General features: G+C 40.8%; 1 protein-coding gene and 1 long non-coding RNA gene across 3 annotated transcripts in view; one reads left to right on the top strand and one right to left on the bottom strand.

Moving 5' to 3' along the window:
* The window catches only part of Arhgef38 (Rho guanine nucleotide exchange factor 38), a 131263-nt gene that overhangs the window by 53267 nt on the left and 53859 nt on the right, over positions 1-24137 (top strand). For both annotated transcript variants that reach the window (NM_001427634.1, XM_087620624.1), the window contains 1 exon segment: positions 4717-4840. In NM_001427634.1, coding sequence (NP_001414563.1) covers positions 4717-4840 — 124 coding nt within the window.
* Positions 3007-23829, bottom strand: LOC147996557 (uncharacterized). The gene is made up of 3 exons (XR_015676954.1): positions 23764-23829; positions 21762-21916; positions 3007-4864 (listed from the first exon to the last, which is right to left on the bottom strand). It is a non-coding gene; the product is annotated as an uncharacterized LOC147996557 (long non-coding RNA).

Here is a 24137-nt window from a genome sequence, read left to right as displayed (position 1 = left end):
CTTGTCTCTCTTTCACTGTTTGTTGAAATCAATTGTCCATAAACGTGATGTCTGTTTCTGGGCTTCTTCCTGTTTTGCCTCTTGGGTTATGTGTCTAGATTTATGCCAGCACTACACTGGTTGACTCACTAATATGTTATGTTATATTTAAAAATCACTGAAAACTCTAAAATATTAATAAGAATCTGAAGATGGCAGAGATAAATAGAAAGATAGAAGGTATTCCTGGAGTAAAAAAATACTGTCCTTAAAATGTCTATGCAGCACAGAGCAATATTTATCAAAGCTCCAGAGATACTTTTCTCAAAAGTAGAAAAAAATGGTAAAATTTTTATGGAACTGTAAAATACCAGGAGCATCCAAAATACCCTTAAACAAACAAACAAAAAAATAGTAAAATATCTGGTTTGAAACCTAATAATGATTTGGATATGATGGGAACATTCTATTTGACATGTATCCCACCAAGAACACTTTTGCAAAAAAAACCGACACATTAAATTGTCACTGTGAATAGCGACCTTTAATTTCTATGTTTTGTAGCTCTGAATTACTACTTATTGATTTTTCTTAAAATAGTGTTTGCCTAAAACTTTTTTTCAAAAGTAAATTTTAATCCATTTAAAGTGGAATTTGATTTTAAGCTGTTAGAGCATGATTAATAAATGTATGTGGATGTTTCCGTGAATTTATAACAGTAATCGTAAAAGCCATCTATCACTTTTAAAAGCCGATTTGGACCAGATGTTTGTTTGTTCCTTGGCACAGCCGTGCCTGGATGTGAATTCATTTTATGATTCACAGAATCCCCAAGGGCCCGTGGTGATAGGATTGAAACCGGGCCAATTGATGTTTTAATCCTTTCTGTCCTTCAGGAAAAAAATGGAATTAAAAACTGAGTTTCTGTTGTTCAGAATTTGTAGCACTGAGCTAAGATTATAGATAGAATGCAGTATTAGATTCTGGCTAATGAATTTATAATCTAAATTAGGTATACAGGACAGTGACCTTGGTAGGTAAAAGTAGAAGTGACAACTTGGGGAAAGTCAGCAGAAACTGAAGGAGCTCAGAGATGGCGACCTACCTGCGAGTGGCATTTGTCGACCTTTGTGAGGGTGAAGAACCGCAAAGTCACGGTGCTGGATTTGTCTTAATTTCTGTGTGTGACTTCATGCATGGCACCTTGCTTTACTCTGTATGTCTTCAGGATGGGCCATACTTTACAGAGAAGATGGGGGAGGGGATAGATGAAAGATTAAAATTAAAGCAATCCAAATTGATAAAGTCAAGATTGCACGGCATAATAGAATAATTTGGGCAGTGTGTGAATCAGATCTAAAGACAACCTTATAATCAGGTAAATGAGGAAATTAAAGTGTCATGCACCACAGATATCTTTCAAATAAATAGCCACCAGTCCATTTAAAATAAGTCACATTTTATTTCTATGTGGCATAGTAAATAAGTCTTTAAGATAACTAGTATACACAAACACACACACACCACATGCACACATAAATATATATATATATATTATATGTATAATTATATATGTAATTTTGACCAGTTGATAGTAATTATTAAAAAACAATGCCATATATGTTAAATAATTATTAAAAACAATGCCATGTATATTAACTAACAAAAGAGCCAATAGCTGTTATATTCTCCTACACATTTTATACTATATTAAATATACTTCTTGCTATAGAAAACAGAAACCCCAAACATTCCTAGGGTCTATGCAAAAGAGCCACACAGACCTCTTCCTCTTGAATGCTTAATGAAGGTGCATTCTTGGAGGCCCTGGGCTCAAGACCCTAAGAGTCAGTATTGATTGTAATGGCAATGTAGTAATTAGTGCAAAGATGCCGATAATTTCTGCAATATTTTTCTCAGTGCTGTAACCAAATCCAGGGCTTCACACACACTGGTGCAAACACTTTGCCACTGAACTGCATCCTCAGTTATAATAAACACATAAAAGTAGTTAGAGAAGCCGGCATCCTGGCACTTGTCCCCACATTCTAGAGGCAGAGCCAAACAGATCTCTGTGAGTTCAAGGGCAGCCTGGTCTTCATAGGAGTTCCAGGATAGCCAGGTCTGTGTAAAACATCTCAAAACAAAACAAAGAAAACAAAGAAAGTTGGGAACAGGCTCTCTAATTTTAGATCAAAATAAGTGATGGTATGAATTTGATAATTAATGATTCTGGGGTTGACCTTTTGGATTTTTTTATTAAGAAAATTATTAGTTGGTCCAAAATTGACTGATGGAAAATCTTAGCCAAAATTTGGTAAGTTAAATGGCCATTAGTACACAATTGGTTAAATGAGCGGGGCACAATGGTCTCCTTCTAGCGTGTGGACTTCACTCAGGGACTGAGGCACCTTTAGAAATGTTTCGAGGACAGTGCTGATAACATAGACTGAAGAAATCCCCAGGACTGGTTGAAAGGAATATAGCAAGTAAAGCTGTGTAGAATAAGAAACAACCAGCACGGTCGTGGTATTTGACAAAGGTGCGGCGTGAAGCCACTCTTCCAACTTCAGTGAGAGAATGTGCTTACCAAAATAACACACATACAACATGGGAAATAGACCGACTGGGCTCCAAAAGACACAGCGCCAAGACCAACATGCGGCTTCCTTCTTCTCTGCTTTAGTAGACGTTGATGACAAAATCCCCATCCTTCACCTGAAGAATTCCATCAGCCCTTCCTGTCTCTGTCTCTCTCTGTCTCTCTTTCTGTCTCCCTCTGTCCTTTCTTCCTCCATTTGTCCCTTTTCTTTCCCAATCTCTTCTCCCCCACCTCTCTCTCTCTCTCTCTCTCTCTCTCTCTCTCTCTCTCTGTGTGTGTGTGTGTGTGTGTGTGTGTGTGTGTGTGTGTGTGTGTGTGTGTGTTATGCATATAGTGCATGTGTGAATGGAAGTCAGAGGTAGGATGTGGGATGTAGGTATCTTCTTTCATCGCTCTTTTCCTTTTCCTTTTTCCCTTTTTTTTTTTGAGACAAACTCTATCTTACAGCTGTTCTTAATCAATTGTTGTTCATGATCCCTTCTGGGGGTCAACTGACCCTTTCACAAAAAATAGATATTTATATTAAAATTCATTTTTTCCGGAGCTGGGGACCGAACCCAGGGCCTTGCGCTTGCTAGGCAAGTGCTCTTATATTAAAATTCATAACGGTAGCAAAATAACAGTTGTGAAGTAGCAATGATAATAATTTTATGGCTGGCAGTCAGCACATCATGACAGACTATATTAAATGGTTGCAGCATTAGGAAGGCTGAAAACCACTGCTATGGTACAATCTGAACCTCATGGATCCTCTCGGGCTGGCCAGTGAACCTCGAGATTCTCCTGTCTTTGCCACGTTGGTGCTGGAATCACCAGCACACTTCACCACAGCTTGCTCTTTCAGTGGATTGATGCAAACACGTGTCTTCATGCTTTCCAATCAAGCACTTTACCCACTGAGCCATCTTCCGGGCCCCAGGTCTAACTCTTGTCTATGTCCATTGTTATCACACCCCCCCCTTAATTCAAGCTGCACTCGGTGTCTCTCTTGTCTGATTTTCCTGACCTCTTTAAACAACTCTGCTCATTACTGTTGGAGCCCCTTCAAGGCAAACTTACTGATCACCCGTCTACTCATCCATGCTTTGTAGCACAATAAACCATAGACAAATGACCCTGACTCTTGTCCTTTGTTGTATACCAACATCAGCCGATCCTACACCAAAGTAGCTGTATCCTGTGTATCCTGAATAAACATAACTAGATTATAAAAGGTAAAATATTTTTAAGACCAAACCAGAGTGCATTTCTCAGCACACTCAGACTATTGAACATAGTTGTCTACCCTTCTGTCTACTAACCACTCTCTTTTCCATCGAATCTCTGAGGACATAGGAGGTAATCAGGAAATATTTGATGGAAGATGAATATATACAATTGTATGAGGAACATAGGGTAGAGTATAAAATCACACTGATTTTTGAGAGTAGGCATGAAATTATAACATATCACAAATCCTTAGTTAGAATATTTATATCACAAAAGAAACAAGAAGTTGCCCGCTAGTTTGTTATCACGTCTAGAACATCTGTTGTTTAAAACAGCTTTGAAATAGCTATTTGAAAAAGATACGGTCTGACTTCTACTGTAAAAGCAGTAAGATGGTCTGTTTTTAATTTTCTTTCTGTGATGTGTATTTTATGACGCATGTATTCAGGTACCCACAGAGGACAGAAGATGTCAGTTCCCCTGACGCCGGAATTATAGGAAATTATGAGCAGTCTGATGTGAGTGCTTGGATTTGAACTTGAGTTTTCTGAGAGAACCGCAAGTATTCTTAACCACTGAGTCATCACTCCAGCCCAACAGTAAAATATTCTAAATTGAGTGGTACTATGCTTGCATAGAGGGCAGTTAATAAAAACACCACTAGGTCTAAATCTTCCCAATCTGGTTTGAAATACAGCTACACACACAAGCCAGACATTTTTGTGTTTAAGACAGAGCTATAACATACCATCACAATCTCCATGATGGAAATCTATACATTTAAACTCTACATTACTTAGAAACCCTAGACGAGCATGTTCGCCGGGTAGGGCAAGGTAGGTAAAATCCTCACTGTTTAACAGAAGTGTGGTGCACACAGTGGTTCTCTTTCCATTGACTGCCGCTCAGTGTTTCTGCTTCTTCAGATTGACAGGCTGGACGTGGAGAGCTTGTTCAGCAACATTGAATCCGTGCATCAGATTTCAGCCAAGCTACTGTCCTTGCTGGAAGAGGCCACGACAGACGTGGAACCGGCCGTGCAAGTCATCGGTATGTTTATTCTCTTCTTGAGTTCTATAATACAACAGGAAGTAGCATGTTAATAGCCCCCTGGTACGTTGGTTTTATGTTTCTGACTCACCAAGCTTCCCAGGAGATAGATAAATGCTGAACCCATCTTAGGACTCATTGTAATCACACAAACTCCACATTTATCTCCAAATGGCTTTACAGCCGTGCGCTGAGGTCCCTCAGTAGCACTGAGCAGGCAGAATTTGCTTTTTAATTTTCAGTCTCTCTACTTTCCAGATGGTCTTTCATTTTATTTTACGGCTCGTACTTCCTTGGTCCTTAAAGAATTAATTATTTTAATAGCTACCCCGAATTCAGTCACAATGGATTTTTTTATCCTAAATCTATAAATTGACTGATTTTTAAATTTTAAATATTTTTCATGAGAAGTGTACAACCTCTAAAGAATTTAGTCATCTATATTTTCAATGTTTTCCACTTTACTCTTAATAACCACATGTGTGTATACATATATTTTTTTACTGTGACGAGGTTTTTAAAAATGACCAGAGATTATCATATGAAAAGTATTCAGCCTGAATTCTGTTCTCTTCATATCTGCAGCATTGCCAATAAATTCTTGAAGGAGGCTTATGTATCTATACATGGGGCTGTGTAGTCAAAGAATTCTTTTACAATGATCATTTTGCACTTTTACATATAGTACATGTTATAAAAATATTAGAGCAATTGAGAATCCACAGGGCAAGGGTGAAAGGGTTGCCTCTGTACTCCTCCTCAAGCCCACTGTCTCCCCTGCCAGTGACTATTGCTGTTAAATCTCTGTGGAACGTCTCTTTGAAGCATGTGCATGGATGCACACACTCACAAACACACACATAAACACAAACACACAAAACACACATAAACACAAACACACAAATACACACATAAACACACGCAAACACACATAAATACAAGCACATAAACACACACAAACACAAACACACACACAAAACACACATAAACAAATGCACACATAAACACACATAAATACAAACACACACACAAACATACACACACAAAACACACATAAACAAATGCACACATAAACACACATAAATACAAACACACACACAAACATACACACACAAAACACACATAAACAAATGCACACATAAACATACACATAAATACAAACACACACACAAACACATACACAAACGCGCGCGCGCACACACACACACACACACACACACACACACACACACACACTTTCTATCTTTATCCAATCCTCTTTTTCAGTGGACATTAGAGCTGTAAAAAGGGACAAAACTATTCTTACTTAGCATCCATGCAGGTCCAAACTTTAGACAGCAAGCTAATCGTATGGAAAGGTGAGTGAAAAGACTCAGTCGGGCTTAAATTCCATCTTTTCTTCTGATTCAACACGTGCAGTAGACTGTGACAGTGTTTCCTTTCTTTGTAAGACTGTGGGTCTTCACCTTAGCAGGGATCCCTAGCCATTGCTCCACCCATCCCATGAGTAGTTATACACAGCATGCTTTAAAAGGAAGATGCTGTTGGCACTGCTGGGCAGAGTGAGATGGAGAAAGACTTACCTCTAACTTTCCCAAGCTTTCACTAAAATCCCTCCTGAAAGCAAATGTGTGTCTGAAACAACCCCCGAGCACCTTTAAGCTACGGCAACCCATTAATGAGAGTATGTTGGATAAAGGTCGACTATAAGATATTGTGTAGGTACAAAGGCATCAGTAATATTTTGGCAAGTATGTTACAGGTTGGACAAGAGCTATTTGGATTTTTTTTTATCCATTTAGCACTAAGAGACTAGCAGGCGTGTTTAAAAAACGGGAAGGGGCTAAGCTGGTGTGAAGGATCAGGTAAAAGAGGACTGCGGAATGTATCTGGAGATACGGAATAAGGACAGATAATACCGAAAATGAAATAGAAATTCGTAGTGGTTCAGCCCTAATGCAGTCTCTTTCGTGGAAAACTGTGAGAGGCGTGGCCCTTAACTGAGCTAAACAGCTTGGCACACAGGAAACTGAAACGCAGCCTTTCCAAGCACTTTGGAGTGCCACGCCCAGGCCACTGACTGATCCAATGAGGACACAGAGCCTTGAGCACTAGCTGTAAGCGGTCCGTCATTGCTCTGGTGGCCCCAGAAAGTATATTTGATGCTGCATTTTATCACTGAGAACAGCAGCTAGTTGTGCCAGGGCTTATGCTGTGCAGCACCCACTATGACCTATGGGAAGCATGAGGCCACCAGGATGTGAGTCAGTGGAGTCGGTGGAACCCGCAAGGACTTGCAGATTAGATGCATGTAAAACCCGTGTGGACAAAAGAGGCAGGCGGCTTTGCTTGGGAGCGTCTGGTGTTCTTGTAGCTATAGTCAGACCACATGTTCTATACAGTATCTCCACCGCTCTTGTTATTATTTGGTTATGTGTATTCATTTTGCAACAACGCCTTTAGAAATAAAGGCTCGATGTTGTAAGGATTCATTTTCTGCTTCTGCAGAAAGCTGACGGAGAAGATAGGAAACTCCGTGTATTTACTTCACACATCACAGGGACCTTGCCTTTGCCTTCGCTGACCACAAACCAACCAGGCGACAGAAATCTGCTGAAGAAGCAGCAACATTACTATCCGAAAACATTAGTCATTGTTTTCAAAAGATTTCTCAAAGCTGGTGATTGGGCACAGACACATACAGATAGTTCAAGTGTTTGCAAGCCACTCCCGACAGCAAGAGTGCTCGTGTACCCCAGATAACAGTTGGCCTCCATTAATTCCACTTAACCTTATTTCTGGTCTTCTGCGCATCTGTAAAATGTGAAACAGTGGCTCCCGTGTGACACCAATAATTGAGGTTTTATGGTTAAATGGTGGATGTACCTGTTGAAAAAGCAAATTAAGTACCAGCTTATTCTAATAACAGTTCCGTTTTTAAAATCAATATTGCAGGATTGGGAACCAACTTGGGGGAAATTTATTATTCAAACATTCATTATCTGATTTTGTTGTTTAAGTGTTACTGTCACCAAGACTTAAAAGTTCAATTATTGTAGAGGCTGAAGGGACAGCTTAGTGGTCAAGAGCACATGTTGCTCTTGCAGAGGACGTAAGTTCTACTCCTGTTCAGTGGCTCACAACCACCTTCACAACCTCAGGGATCCCAAAACACTCTCTTGGCCTCTGTGGGCACCTATATTCATGTGCTCACACACACAAACACACACACACACACACACACACACACTCGCACGCATGCACATACACGCACACACATGCATAAACACATGCACACAGATAATTGAAAATAAAATAAATCATCAAAAATATGATATTGCGAATGCAACTGACAATGTGAGCCTACATCGGTAAAGCAGCAGCTCACAGAAAAACAGTGTCTTTACTAAAATGAAATCTATAGTAAAGAAGTTGACTATAGTATGGAAATTTTGAAGCTGGTATTTTATTTCAACAAGAACTAGTCAAAATTTATGCAGATTTCTCCATACATGAAAATAGCATGCATGTGACAGGTGATATTTGAAGATAGAGTGCTGTTAAACTATCAAATCATCATATGCATGGCCGTCAACAAGGTCTTTGTTTCTGCTCACTAACCAGGATTTCGAAATGCAAAGGTGTCCCACAGCGGCTGTGGGCTGCTCTCTGAAGAGGCCTAGGTGTGGAAGGGCACTGCGGTGTCCTCAGAAACACGAGAAGCAGTAAAGCTATTTAGCAAACAAGAATTAACTTCAGATTTTTGATGTTCATAGGCTGCAATTATGGAAAATAGATTATAAACAAAAAAGCATTGGAATTTATCCTAACCAAGACATATTATGAAATTAAAAATTAAACAAAGAGCTCATGTGGTACAAAATATTTTTTTTTAATTCTGACTTTCACACATTGGGCCTGTAGAAAGAAGCTTTTGATGGAACAATTCTAATTTACTTTATTTCAGTTTTTGAAATTGCATTTCACTCTACATAGCCCAGGCTGGCCTGGAAATCGTTACAATCCCCTTCTTCACCTCCTGGTTGCTGGGATCACAGTCAGGAACCACCAGGCTTGGCTTGACGCTCTTCTTTAACATGATGAAATTATGGTTTTTACTAGATTTTTACAGTGTCACAGTTTGAAAAATATTAAAAATTATAAATAGAAATAATCTGGTAAGATTTTTTTAACTTGTAAAAAGAAAGAATCCAAACAAAGGCAAAATGACAGAAAATTTGAAAGTGTTTCAGCTCAAATAAATGCACCTTTTTTTTTTTATTAACTTGAGTATTTCTTATATATATTTCGAGTGTTATTCCCTTTCCCGGTTTCCGGGCAAACATCCCCCTCCCCCCTCCCCTTCCTTATGGGTGTTCCCCTCCCAACCCTCCCCCCATTGCCGCCCTCCCCCCATAGACTAGTTCACTGGGGGTTCAGTCTTAGCAGGACCCAGGGCTTCCCCTTCCACTGGTGCTCTTACTAGGATATTCATTGCTACCTATGAGGTCAGAGTCCAGGGTCAGTCCATGTATAGTCTTTAGGTAGTGGCTTAGTCCCTGGAAGCTCTGGTTGCTTGGCATTGTTGTACTTTTGGGGTCTCGAGCCCCTTCAAGCTCTTCCAGTTCTTTCTCTGATTCCTTCAATAGGGGACCTATTCTCAGTTCAGTGGTTTGCTGCTGGCATTCGCCTCTATATTTGCTGTATTCTGGCTGTGTCTCTCAGGAGCGATCTACATCCGGCTCCTGTCAGTCTGCACTTCTTTGCTTCATCCATCTTGTCTAATTGGGTGGCTGTATATGTATGGGCCACATGTGGGGCAGGCTCTGAATGGGTGTTCGTTCAGTCTCTGTTTTAATCTTTGCCTCTCCCTTCCCTGCCAAGGGTATTCTTTTTCCTCATTTAAAGAAGGAGTGAAGCATTCACATTTTGATCATCCGTCTTGAGTTTCGTTTGTTCTAGGGATCTAGGGTAATTCAAGCATTTGGGCTAATAGCCACTTATCAATGAGTGCATACCATGTATGTCTTTCTGTGATTGGGTTAGCTCACTCAGGATGATATTTTCCAGTTCCAACCATTTGCCTACGAATTTCATAAACTCGTTGTTTTTGATAGCTGAGTAATATTCCATTGTGTAGATGTACCACATTTTCTGTATCCATTCCTCTGTTGAAGGGCATCTGGGTTCTTTCCATTTTCTGGCTATTATAAATAAGGCTGCGATGAACATAGTGGAGCACGTGTCTCTTTTATATGTTGAGGCATCTTTTGGGTATATGCCCAAGAGAGGTATAGCTGGATCCTCAGGCAGTTCAATGTCCAATTTTCTGAGGAAACTCCAGACTGATTTCCAGAATGGTTTTACCAGTCTGCAATCCCACCAACAATGGAGGAGTGTTCCTCTTTCTCCACATCCTCGCCAGCATCTGCTGTCACCTGAGTTTTTGATCTTAGCCAATCGCACTGGTGTGAGGTGAAATCTCAGGGTTGTTTTGATTTGCATTTCCCTTATGACTAAAGATGTTGAACATTTCTTTAGGTGTTTCTCAGCCATTCGGCATTCCTCAGCTGTGAATTCTTTGTTTAGCTCTGAACCCCATTTTTTAATAGGGTTATTTGTTTCCCTGCGGTCTAACTTCTTGAGTTCTTTGTATATTTTGGATATAAGGCCTCTATCTGTTGTAGGATTGGTAAAGATCTTTTCCCAATCTGTTGGTCGCCGTTTTGTCCTAACCACAGTGTCCTTTGCCTTACAGAAGCTTTGCAGTTTTATGAGATCCCATTTGTCGATTCTTGATCTTAGAGCATAAGCCATTGGTGTTTTGTTCAGGAAATTTTTTCCAGTTCCCATGTGTTCCAGATGCTTCCCTAGTTTTTCTTCTATTAGTTTGAGTGTGTCTGGTTTGATGTGGAGGTCCTTGATCCACTTGGACTTAAGCTTTGTACAGGGTGATAAGCATGGATCGATCTGCATTCTTCTACATGTTGCCCTCCAGTTGAACCAGCACCATTTGCTGAAAATGCTATCTTTTTTCCATTGGATGGTTTTGGCTCCTTTGTCAAAAATCAAGTGACCATAGGTGTGTGGGTTCATTTCTGGGTCTTCAATTCTATTCCATTGGTCTATCTGTCTGTCTCTGTACTAATACCATGCAGTTTTTATCACTATTGCTCTGTAATACTGCTTGAGTTCAGGGATAGTGATTCCCCCTGAAGTTCTTTTATTGTTGAGGATAGCTTTAGCTATCCTGGGTTTTTTGTTATTCCAGATGAATTTGCAAATTGTTCTGTCTAACTCTTTGAAGAATTGGATTGGTATTTTGATGGGGATTGCATTGAATCTGTAGATTGCTTTTGGTAAAATGGCCATTTTTACTATATTAATCCTGCCAATCCATGAGCATGGGAGATCTTTCCATCTTCTGAGGTCTTCTTCAATTTCTTTCCTCAGTGTCTTGAAGTTCTTATTGTACAGATCTTTTACTTGCTTGGTTAAAGTCACACCGAGGTACTTTATATTATTTGGGTCTATTATGAAGGGTGTCGTTTCCCTAATTTCTTTCTCGGCTTGTTTCTCTTTTGTATAGAGGAAGGCAACTGATTTATTTGAGTTAATTTTATACCCAGCCACTTTGCTGAAGTTGTTTATCAGCTTTAGTAGTTCTCTGGTGGAACTTTTGGGATCACTTAAATATACTATCATGTCATCTGCAAATAGTGATATTTTGACCTCTTCTTTTCCGATCTGTATCCCTTTGATCTCCTTTTGTTGTCTGATTGCTCTGGCTAGAACTTCAAGAACTATACTGAATAAGTAGGGAGAGAGTGGGCAGCCTTGTCTAGTACCTGATTTTAGTGGGATTGCTTCAAGTTTCTCTCCATTTAGTTTAATGTTAGCAACTGGTTTGCTGTATATGGCTTTTACTATGTTTAGGTATGGGCCTTGAATTCCTATTCTTTCCAGGACTTTTATCATGAAGGGGTGTTGAATTTTGTCAAATAAGCATTTGATGAAATGATCATGTGGTTCTGTTCTTTCAGTTTGTTTATATGATGGATCACGTTGATGGTTTTCCGTATATTAAACCATCCCTGCATGCCTGGGATGAAGCCTACTTGATCATGGTGGATGATTGTTTTGATGTGCTCTTGAATTCGGTTTGCCAGAATTTTATTGAGTATTTTTGTGTCGATAGTCATAAGGGAAATTGGTCTGAAATTCTCTTTCTTTGTTGTGTCTTTGTGTGGTTTAGGTATAAGAGTAATTGTGGCTTCGTAGAAGGAATTCGGTAGGGCTCCATCTGTTTCAATTTTGTGGAATAGTTTGGATAATATTGGTATGAGGTCTTCTATGAAGGTTTGATAGAATTCTGCACTAAACCCATCTGGACCTGGGCTCTTTTTGGTTGGGAGACCTTTAATGACTGCTTCTATTTCCTTAGGAGTTATGGGGTTGTTTAACTGGTTTATCTGTTCCTGATTTAACCTCGATACCTGGTATCTGTCTAGGAAATTGTCCATTTCCTGAAGATTTTCAAATTTTGTTGAATATAGGTTTTTATAGTAAGATCTGATGATTTTTTGAATTTCCTCTGAATCTGTAGTTATGTCTCCCTTTTCATTTCTGATTTTGTTAATTTGGACACACTCTCTGTGTCCTCTCGTTAGTCTGGCTAAGGGTTTATCTATCTTGTTGATTTTCTCAAAGAACCAACTTTTGGTTCTGTTGATTCTTTCTATGGTCCTTTTTGTTTCTACTTGGTTGATTTCAGCTCTGAGTTTGATTATTTCCTGCCTTCTACTCCTCCTGGGTGTATTTGCTTCTTTTTGTTCTAGAGCTTTTAGGTGTGCTGTCAAGCTGCTGACATATGCTCTTTCCTGTTTCTTTCTGCAGGCACTCAGCGCTATGAGTTTTCCTCTTAGCACAGCTTTCATTGTGTCCCATAAGTTTGAGTATGTTGTATCTTCATTTTCATTAAATTCTAAAAAGTTTTTAATTTCTTTCTTTATTTCTTCCTTGACCAGGTTATCATTGAGTAGAGCACTGTTCAATTTCCACATATATGTGGGCATTCTTCCCTTATTGTTATTGAAGACCAGTTTTAGGCCGTGGTGGTCCGATAGCACGCATGGGATTATTTCTATCTTTCTGTACCTGTTGAGGCCCGTTTTTTGACCAATTATATGGTCAATTTTGGAGCAAGTACCATGAGGAGCTGAGAAGAAGGTATATCCTTTTGCTTTAGGATAGAATGTTCTATAAATATCCGTTAAGTCCATTTGGCTCATGACTTCTCTTAGTCTGTCTACATCACTGTTTAATTTCTGTTTCCATGATCTGTCCATTGATGAGAGTGGGGTGTTGAAATCTCCCACTATTATTGTGTGAGGTGCAATGTGTGTTTTGAGCTTTAGTAAGGTTTCTTTTACGTATGTAGGTGCCCTTGTATTTGGGGCATAGATATTTAGGATTGAGAGTTCATCTTGGTGGATTTTTCCTTTGATGAATATGAAGTGTCCTTCCTTATCTTTTTTGATGACTTTTAGTTGGAAATTGATTTTATTTGATATTAGAATTGCTACTCCAGCTTGCTTTTTCTGACCATTTGCTTGGAAAGTTGTTTTCCAGCCTTTCACTCTGAGGTAGTGTCTGTCTTTGTCTCTGAGGTGTGTTTCCTGTAGGCAGCAGAATGCAGGGTCCTCGTTGCGTATCCAGTTTGTTAATCTATGTCTTTTTATTGGGGAGTTGAGGCCATTGATATTGAGAGATATTAAGGAATAGTGATTATTGCTTCCCGTTATATTCATATTTGGATGTGAGGTTATGTTTGTGTGCTTTCATTCTCTTTGTTTTGTTGCCAAGACGATTAGTTTCTTGCTTCTTCTAGGGTATAGCTTGCCTCCTTATGTTGGGCTTTACCATTTATTATCCTTTGTAGTGCTGGATTTGTAGAAAGATATTGTGTAAATTTGGTTTTGTCATGGAATATCTTGGTTTCTCCATCAATATTAATTGAGAGTTTTGCTGGATACAGTAACCTGGGCTGGCATTTGTGTTCTCTTAGGGTCTGTATAACATCAGTCCAGGATCTTCTGGCCTTCATAGTTTCTGGCGAGAAGTCTGGTGTGATTCTGATAGGTCTCCCTTTATATGTTACTTGACCTTTTTCCCTTACTGCTTTTAATATTCTTTCTTTATTTTGTGCGTTTGGTGTTTTGACAATTATGTGACGGGAGGTGTTTCTTTTCTGGTCCAATCTGTTTGGAGTTCTGTAGGCTTCTTGTATGTCTATGGGTATCTCTTTTTTTAGGTTAGGGAAGTTTTCTTCTATGATTTTGTTGAAGATATTTACTGGTCCTTTGAGCTGGTAGTCTTCACTCTCTTCTATGCCTATTATCCTTAGGTTTGATCTTCTCATTGAGTCCTGGATTTCCTGTATGTTTTGGACCAGTAGCTTTTTCCGCTTTACATTATCTTTGACAGTTGAGTCAATGATTTCTATGGAATCTTCTGCTCCTGAGATTCTCTCTTCCATCTCTTGTATTCTGTTGGTGAAGCTTGTATCTACAGCTCCTTGTCTCTTCTTTTGGTTTTCTATATCCAGGGTTGTTTCCATGTGTTCTTTCTTGATTGCTTCTATTTCCATTTTTAATTCCTTCAACTGTTTGATTGTGTTTTCCTGGAATTCTTTCAGGGATTTTTGCGATTCCTCTCTGTAGGCTTTTACTTGTTTATTAATGTTTTCCTGTGCTTCCCTAAGTGTGTTCATGTCTTTCTTGAAGTCCTCCAGCATCATGATCAAATATGATTTTGAAGCTAGATCTTGCTTTTCTGGTGTGTTTGGATATTCCATGTTTGTTTTGGTGGGAGAATTGGGCTCCGATGATGGCATGTAGTCTTGGTTTCTGTTGCTTGGGTTCCTGCGCTTGCCTCTCGCCATCAGATTATCTCTAGTGTTACTTTGTTCTGCTATTTCTGACAGTGGCTAGACTGTCCTATAAGCCTGTGTGTCAGGAGTGCTGTAGACCTGTTTTCCTCTCTTTCAGTCAGTTATGGGGACAGAGTGTTCTGCTTTCGGGCGTGTAGTTTTTCCTCTCTACAGGTCTTCAGCTGTTCCTGTGGGCCTGTGTCTTGAGTTCACCAGGCAGCTTTCTTGCAGCAGAAAATTTGGTCTTACCTGTGGTCCCGAGGCTCAGGTTCGCTCGTGGGGTGCTGCCCAGGGGCTCTCTGCAGCGGCAGCAACCAGGAAGACCTGTGCCGCCCCTTCCGGGAGCTTCAGTGCACCAGGGTTCCAGATGGTCTTTGGCTTTTCCTCTGGCGTCCGAGATGTGTGTGCAGGGAGCAGTCTCTTCTGGTTTCCCAGGCTTGTCTGCCTCTCTGAAGGTTTAGCTCTCCCTCCCACGGGATTTGGGTGCAGAGAACTGTTTATCCGGTCTGTTTCCTTCAGGGTCCGGAGGTGTCTCTGGCAGGTGTCCTGCTGCTCCTGGGCCCTCCCCCACGGGAGCCCAGAGGCCTTATACAGTTTCCTCTTGGGCCAGGGATGTGGGCAGGGGTGAGCAGTGTTGGTGGTCTCTTCCGCTCTGCAGCCTCAGGAGTGCCCACCTGACCAGGCGGTTGGGTCTCTCTCTCACCGGGTCTGGGAGCAGAGACTAAATGCACCTTTTAATGCTGACATGTGCAATTAGACTTTTAATATCTTTCACTTATCAGAATCTTCTGAGCTTATTGGATGCTTCTGTACTTTCAGATTATTTTCCCCAATAAAAATATGGCTCACAAATTTGACAACTTTGATCTGAGACAGTTCTGTGGGTAAAGCACTTGCAGCGCAAGCACAAGAGTGAGGAAGAGAGTTGGGAATCCCAAGTGCCCGTGTAAAAAGCCGAGTGTGGCAGTGCACCTAGTGCTGTGTGCTGAGCGGCAGAAACGGGGGGCTCGTGAGGTGAGCCAGCTGCCAGTCCAGCTGAAAACAGTCAGGACCAGGTTCAGTGAAAGACTCTGTCTCAAAGAAATAAGGCAGAGAGCAGAGAAAGATGCTCAGTATCCACCACCTCTGACCGTTACATGCACACAGACAGGCTCACACATCTGTATATACACTTGTAAAGATTCATACACACACACACACACACACACACACACACACACACACACACCCTAAATGAATGAATGAATGAATGAATGAGTGAATGAGTGAGTGAATGGATGAATGTATGCAAACATAAAACTGGTATTGAATTATAACTGATAAAACCAAATGAATAGCACAAACATCAATATATGTATCAATATAGATAAATGGGAATAAGAAACTCTCCAGTAGATTTCAATTTATAAAGACAGAGTAGATAAAAATAGAAAAATCCTGGGGCTGGAGAGATGGCTCAGTGGTTAAGAGCACCAACTGCTCTTCCAGAGGTCCTGAGTTCAATTCCCAGCAACCACACGGTGGCTCACAACCATCTGTAATGGGATCCGATGCCCTCTTCTGGTGTATCTGAAGACAGCAACAGTGTACTTACATACATAAAGTAAATAAATAAACCTTTAAAAAAATAGAAAAATCCACTAGTAGACAATCATCATTATAATAATTGTTTCATATAAAAATCCACCAATAAATGTATTATATACTGGGAAAAAGTTAGAGAGCACAGATTTCCGCTTCTCAAAAATCCCTCCACAAGTAATTTTAGATGTTGGAAGGAAACATGGTAACCTTACAATAAAAAGCCTACTTTGACCAACCAAAGTCAAGAACAGCTGAGAATATAAGCCTCACATTGCAAACCGAATGCAATGTGACCAATATGAAGTATCATATATGTGGCATTTTGCCTCCAAAGTCCATAGACACATCCAATCAGGAGAAAGCATCCAACATATCGAAATTAAAAGAATAAGGGACACTTATGTAGAAACAAGTCAGCTCCTGACACTTATTGTGTAGTTATTTGCTTATTTTAACATAGGAGAACATTTGAAACTGTATTACCTCAGTATTTCCCTTTATTAGTATGAAATCAGTTCAAGTTTTAAAATTAAAAACATCTTATAGTTTACAGAGAACACTCAGTTAAAAGATGCTTAAGCTTTCAAGGTCTCTAGTCATGAATTATAACTAGAAAGATTACGAGACATGTTTCAGAAAATTAAAATGAGAAAGGCTACAATTCAACAAGTGTCAGCATTGATTCCGAGTCAGCCTTGTGACTCTAAAAAAATGGAGGCAAAGTGATGATATTTCATAACTGCATGATAAGTGCTACTCTATGGTCATTAAGAGAGAGGCCCAAACCACTTGGCCTTTCCAAGAATCATTGAAATGCCCTTGGAGAGGTGAGTGCAGCCCTCCTCAGCCAACTGACCAGACACTGCTGACCCAGCTGACCACAAACTTGTAGTCTGCAGCACCACAGGGAGACAAGCCATCTTTGGGAAACCCTGCCCAGCCATCAACCCAAGTCTGGTGAGCAAACAGTTGCTTTTAGTTTTTTAGATTTGGGGATGATGTTTTTGCCTAACAAGAGTTAATTCCTACAAAAATCAGGGAGGAAAAAAATTTCAATCTGAAGGAAAACTTGATTTGGAGTGTGGATTTTGGACTTGGGCTTGACTGATTTTAGAACAGAAGCAATCGCACACAGAAGGCAGTCTTGATTGCCAGGCAATGGTGGTGCACTCCTTTGATCTCAGAATTTGGAAGGCAGAAGTAGACGGATCTCTGTGAGTTCGAGGCCAACCTGATCTACAGAGTGACTTCCAGAAAGGCCGGGGCTCCACAAAGCGAAATTCTGTCTCCAACAAAACAAAACCAAACAAAACAGCTGTCTTGATGAGCAAAGGGTTAAAGGCCTCATGTTAGCGCAGTCTGGGAAATGTTTGTCAGGTTTCTTAGTATTCCAGTGTTGCCTCAGACGCAGTGCCAGGCGGCCTCTAACAATCCTCTACCACAGTGTACACATCAATGGAGAGCTCAAGGGCAGTTCCTATCCCCACATCTTTGACCACCTAGATTTCGTAAGATGAACTGATTGGATGAGATGTTTGCAAATTAATGTTACCACCAAGTGGAAAGCACAGGTGTCTCACCTCTGTGTCTTCGGGCATCGCAAATAAAAGCTTGTGAGTCACAGCCGTAGTGCCAGATCCTCTGGGTGCCTCCATAAATGAGGAGGAGAAATTTACTCAACAGACCTTGGCGTTTGGACGACGTTCAAGTTTATAAATAGATCTGAGAGCTCTGAAGGAGTGTTCTGGATCCCAGTGCCAAAACACAAAGTGGATTTTAAAAATCTAGACTAAATCTACGTATGGAAGGTGTTTTAAAATCTCTAGAGAGAAATAGTTGAGCTTTGGTTCTTATTTATATTTACATTAAATATATTATAGGATAATTTACGAAAATAGCAGGAAAGCACAGGGAAAATAAAAGATGGTGTAGAATTTAAGGGTATAATAACATCTTTCAATATCAAGTTGAATTGGATTCATCTTTCCTGTTGCTAGATCTCAGGCACGTTATGAATCCTCACTGAAGTTCAGCTTCATATCAGGAAATTGAAGGCAGTGGTGTTTACCTCATAAGAGTTTTATGAGGATTCAATAAAATCAAGTGTAAAGAAGACATGGGGCATGTCCTTAATATGTAGTGAGACTAAATTGTTATTATCATAGTTATCCAGGCCAAGCTAATTATACACATCAGCTTATAAAGCCTGGTTTCTTTTACGTAGGAAATAAGTGTAATAAATATTCTTTTCAGAACTTTTAGAAACAAATTAGATTTAGATTGTGTGGTTTCTCTGTTCCTCCTGGTATCTAGGGGTCTTTATAATTCATATAGACAATGATATATTTTACTGTAAGAAGGGAGGTTTAACCAATCATGTGCTTCTTCTAGGCTTGGCTGAGTTGGGTAGACTCACATTGACTCAGTACAATGGAAATGACCCTAGGACAGTAACTGGGCTAAGCCCCAAGAATGTAGACTGATGTCTACTTTTGTAATGATGCCAGTTAAAAGGTCTTTCCTTCTTGATGGAAAGATGATGCAGGGAAACCACATGGAAAGAGAGAGACAGAGATACAAACACACACACACACACACACACACACACAGAGAGAGAGAGAGAGAGAGAGAGAGAGACAGAAACAGAGACACAGAGACAGAGACAGAGACAGAGAGATACAGTCAGCCATCCTAGTATTCCAGCAAAGCCATGTGGCCACTTGTCTGTCAAAGGACCAAACTTAACAATGAGCCATTTTGGCCTTTACTGTCCAGTGATGTCCTCCCACAACTGCATGCCCAGAGAACACAAAGTCTAAGAAGAATCATCCAGTTGAGTCCAGTGTGCACATAAAACCGTAACTGAACATCGAAAACCTGGTTTGTTACATAGCATTAGAGAACACACTAGTGATCGTGTTGTCTTAGATGTGTTTGCATGCTGTGATGCTTCAAAGTATTTTAAAGAAGACTGTCAAGACAATACTGCAGTCTGCTTTACACACCCACCTCACACCTACAGTGTATAGAAAAAGACTGGAAGAAGCTCAGGAAAAGGAAACTGTATTTCCTCATACACTCTTTTCGGAGGGTGAGTTTATACTCAGAGGAAAATAATTTAGAGTTCCCTGTGTCTGAGGTTCATAGGTTAGCTACTGTTGTTTTTATCGAAGTTCTGGGTTCTCTTAAAACTTTGTCTCCTAACACATAAGAACTGGAAAACCGGGAAGGGGAATAACAATCGAAATGTAAATAAGAAATACCCAAGTTAATAACAATGAAAAAAAAAAAGAACTGGGCAGTAACTGTTCCTCATCTGAATGAATTTTCCAAGAGAGAGATGGAGGGGGGATAGAGGGGGAAAGAGGAAGAAGGGATATTTGTGTATACACACACACACACATACATATAGATGTACACATACCTATGCTCATATACATATATGCATTCATAAACAGGCCAGCAACTTACTGGAGTATCCATAGCCAGTGTTGGGAGAGATCCAGATGAAGAGTTGGAAAACCATACAATTTTTCTCACACATAAGCAATGACAGGAAAGCTGTCAATTCCAGAGAACATGATGCAAATATAGGGTTTTCATGGTCAAGGGTTCAAAAGTCCACACAGAAAAGCAAGACTCGTAAGGAAGAGGTCACTAGGTTGAAGTGCTAGGGTTGGGCCCCCAGTCTCCTAAGGGAGATCAGGATAGGTTTGGAGGATGCTAGGATTTATTTCCTCTAACAATAATAAACAAGTTGGATCAATGAAACGGAAGTCCTAGGATTCTCATCTCTGAGAAGAGTACAGGTAAGATGCTGTGCTGGTGGCTAAGCAGAGTGATTGCCGAGCTGTAGCAGGAGCCCTGGAAGGGTGAAGTCAGACGCTATGCCCTGCACACACAGGAACTTTGCCCTCAATCTCGGCACCGTCAGCATCTGAGCATGGCCTGAGTACATCCGTCCTGAGCACAGTGTCGGGGCAAGACCGAAAGGTACACAAAGGTCAGGGCATAATACAGCCTTGGAGGTGACAGATTGGGACTTTATCATGGCTGTATCGCTACAGCTCAAGCTGTGGGAAGACCACTTGGATGGATGCTGACCTCATTTGCCTGTTCTGAGTGGAAAACTAAATGACACACTGAGCTAAAATGGCCTCATTTTTTTTTTCCGAAACAAGAATTCCCCATTGTTCTCTTCCAGGATCTGTGTAGCTCTTTATAGCTTCTTCCTACAAACCCTGTAGCCTGTTGCTTCGAAATTGAGGCCCCCTGATAGCTGTTCCAAATCCAGGCATTGCTTCCAGTAAGAAGTAGAAAAACTACTTCCTTGTTAGCATTTTTCACTTCAGGGGAGTACTTTACCCATGGTTTTATTTCACAAAGCACATGCAAACATGCTTCTGAAGGTGTACTTTGCCACTCATAGCTCATAGCTACTAGCAATCTGAGAACTACCAGACCTCTAGCTTCAACTGGGTGTACTGTCGATCCAAATTCTACAAATTTGGAGGAAGAACCCGGAAGAACAGGTTCACAACCAGCAAAGGACGCTACATCCATTTGTTTGTATTTGAGGATGGGAAGCCCTGCACAGTTGAAGCACATGGGCTCTAAGGCACACTCCCTCCTCCCCCAGCACGTAAGCTCCATTAGAAGAGCTTTGGCCCACTGTTTCCCCAAGGGCTGTGTTCAGCAAGAACTATAACGATGAGAAAGCTAAGAGGTTACTAAGTCAGCCTGTAGTTTTGACCAGCGTTATTGTTAGAGGCAGATAAGTGTCATAGACATTTACTAGAGCGAGCTGTGGGAGAATCATGGACTGAACTGAGAGTGGGGGCATTCTCTGTGACATGAACCTTGAGTAGAGAAAGGATACTGACTTACGTCAACTGTGAGGATTCTCGTCCCGCCATGAAAGTCTTCAGAAAGCAGGTTTCACATCAACATCCTGAGTTGCCACCAAAATCAATAGCTGGGTGATTGGATGTCAGAGCAGGGCCAATATTTAACGAGCACGCATCCCATTGTTGGGACAAAAATGGGTAAGGGTTTGATTTGCCCACGCTATACTACAAGCTCTAGACACAAGCAGAAAGGAGCCCAGGGCAAAATTCCTTCCATTCCACTTTCTGTCTGTCTGCATGCCCCATGAATGAACCCTGGTTTGTCCTGCCCAGCTGTTAGGCTGTCTCCTGTGTTTGGGAATTCTGGGAAGGTGCCCCCTCAGTTGCGAAAGGCTCTTCTTTAAGTGCCCAGCCCGACCCCACATGCCAGCTTTCCAGAGTTTTGGATGCGGTGATGTTACAGGTAGGACACACCTCCCATCTCCTTTCTTCTTGTTTTCCTCCTCATGGTCCAGTTTCCATCACTGGTCCCAGTTGCACACCTATCTCTGTCACTCACCTGCCAATGAGGTTCCTTCTCGCCATGGCCTCAGAATTATAAACCAAATGGACACATTTTTCTTCTGAACATCTCTTATGCTGCTGCTTTTGAGAAGCTTCAATTAAAATAATTTTGAAATCCGAAGAGACTTATCATGAGCTCCAGGAAATAACCTGAAGTCATGATTCCAGGCAAGAAAACAAACAAACAAACAAACAAACAAACAAACAAGAAGTGTTACTTTAAGAATTCATGTAGTTTCCCAGCCTACTTTCCTGAAAACAGTGTTTTCCTTCAAATACTGCAATAATACTGATACTCAAGGGATACAGCTATTCTGATGCCATGGAGGCACGTCTTACGTGTTACCTGTATTTGTTTGGAACTCTAAGCTCTGACCGGGACCCCTGGGTACCCTCAGCAGTCTCCAGGAGAGGTTGGACTAAAGGCAACAGACTGTGGCTTCTTTAAATGGTGTTTACTCTTCAACTCCCTCTCACCAGTCCCCCATACTCTCCAGTCTCAGAGAACAGAATTAATCTAGGGAAGTGGATGAATGAGTTGACACTTGCTGGCTAAACAGCCTTATTTAGTGCAAGCAGCTGGGCTCCCACCCAAAGGAGGATAACCAGGCTATAGGAAGCACACCTTGGATCTTCTGCAGGCTACAAGCAAGGCTCTTTCTGTTGGGAATGTCTTATCTCAGCTTCATCATCCAGGAAAGTGATACCGTCATACCCAGACCCCCAATCTCTCTTTCAGACAGTGGCTACATCTGCCCATGCTCTGGGGCCATCCTGGTCCGCTCTCTATTCCAAATATTCAGGCTCCACAAGCAAGTTTTATTTAGGACCACAGAAAACTTTTGAGACATAACTCAGACCTTTAATTTTTTTTCTCTAAAAATAATTTAATGGCAATTCAGTGATTAAAGAAAAAACCATTTTTTACATATGTCTAAAGATACCTTTACCAAAAATATGTTGAGAAATATACTTCATTGTAGCTATTGCAACTCAACTTTTAAAATATAGACCAAACCTCTCAGGGAGCTTGTCCGTGTAGATTGTTTCTCCCTCACACAGCAGCCAGTTAATTTAATCTTTTTTCCCCCATTTTTATTAAATTGGGTATTTTGTATTTACCTTTCAAATGTTATTCCCTTTCCTGGTTTCCTGTCCCTCCCCCTCCCCCTTGTATATAGGTGTTCCCCTCCCCATCCACCCCCCATTATTGCCCCCCTCCCCCAAGAATCCCGTACACTGGGTATCTAGCCTTGGCAGGACCAAGAGCTTACCCTTCCATTGGTGCCCCAACAAGGCTACCTATGCAGTTGGAGCCCAGGGTCAGTCCATGTATAGTCTTTAGGTAGTGGTTTAGTCCCTGGAAGCTCTGGTTGGTTGGCATTGTTGTTCATATGGGGTCTCAAGCCCCTACAGCTCTTTCAGATCTTTAATCTTTAACTGAAGTTCTTTTAAAACGTCATCTCAACTGGAGCTTAGAGCTGAACTTGTAAATTTTTTGGTTATGTTACAATTCACTCCCTGCGTTAAACTTTCCATGACTAATGGTGTCACATTTCACACATTTTAAAAACAAAATGCTATTAATCAGTATTTCTCCTAAAATATTTCCTTCAAAACAGGAAAAGAAATACAGTGGAGCACATCTGGGAGAACAAACAAAAACAAAACGCTTGTGGCATAAGAAGACATGCTTATTTCTCTGTGGTACAAAAGCCTCCCGGTCTAGCTGCTCAAGCAGGTGACAGCTTTGCCTCTCCCTCAGTTTTTGCACCACAGAGAAATAAGCACATTTTCTTATACCAAAAGTATTCAGAACAACCAAACTTTCTATTGCTTTCTGAAAAAAAAGAAAAAAGAAAATAGGAATATACCCAGGTGGGGGAGGGGAAGACAATATGGAACCCCAAATTTCAATCTCTTCTGTCCTAGGGCGGTCCAAGATTTTCCATGTACGTTACCCCTCTCACAATCCCCTTGCTTTTACACTCACTTACAGCTCCCTGGGCTGAACACTTCCAGTCTGTGCTGCTTAACTCTAGCTTTGCATGGTCACGTGGTCCAGCGAATGGAAACCTACTCTTCTCCCTCACCCGCACTGGCTTACATAAGCTATTCGGATGAAATGTTGGTGCTTTGTGTCTGCAGTACAAACTGTAGTGCTCAGTGCAAAACAGCCATCCAGGAAAATCATTGTTAAACAAAGATGAACTGAAAAGAAAAAACGTTCTTTCCTTTCTGAGCCACTTTTGATACAGAGCCTGGGATAAGCCGCTTGCTTCCTTGAAAATCGGGGCTTCCCCCTGAGTTTGCATACTGACAGAGGAAATACAGAGAGAGCCCTATGGATTCCACACCACACAGTGTGAGC

This window comes from Rattus norvegicus, chromosome 2, assembly GCF_021556685.1.
Source record: "Rattus norvegicus strain SHRSP/BbbUtx chromosome 2, alternate assembly SHRSP_T2T, whole genome shotgun sequence".
NCBI lineage: Eukaryota > Metazoa > Chordata > Mammalia > Rodentia > Muridae > Rattus > Rattus norvegicus.
The sequence above is the reverse complement of the archived record's forward strand: the minus strand, read 5'-3'. Positions and strand labels throughout refer to the sequence as shown.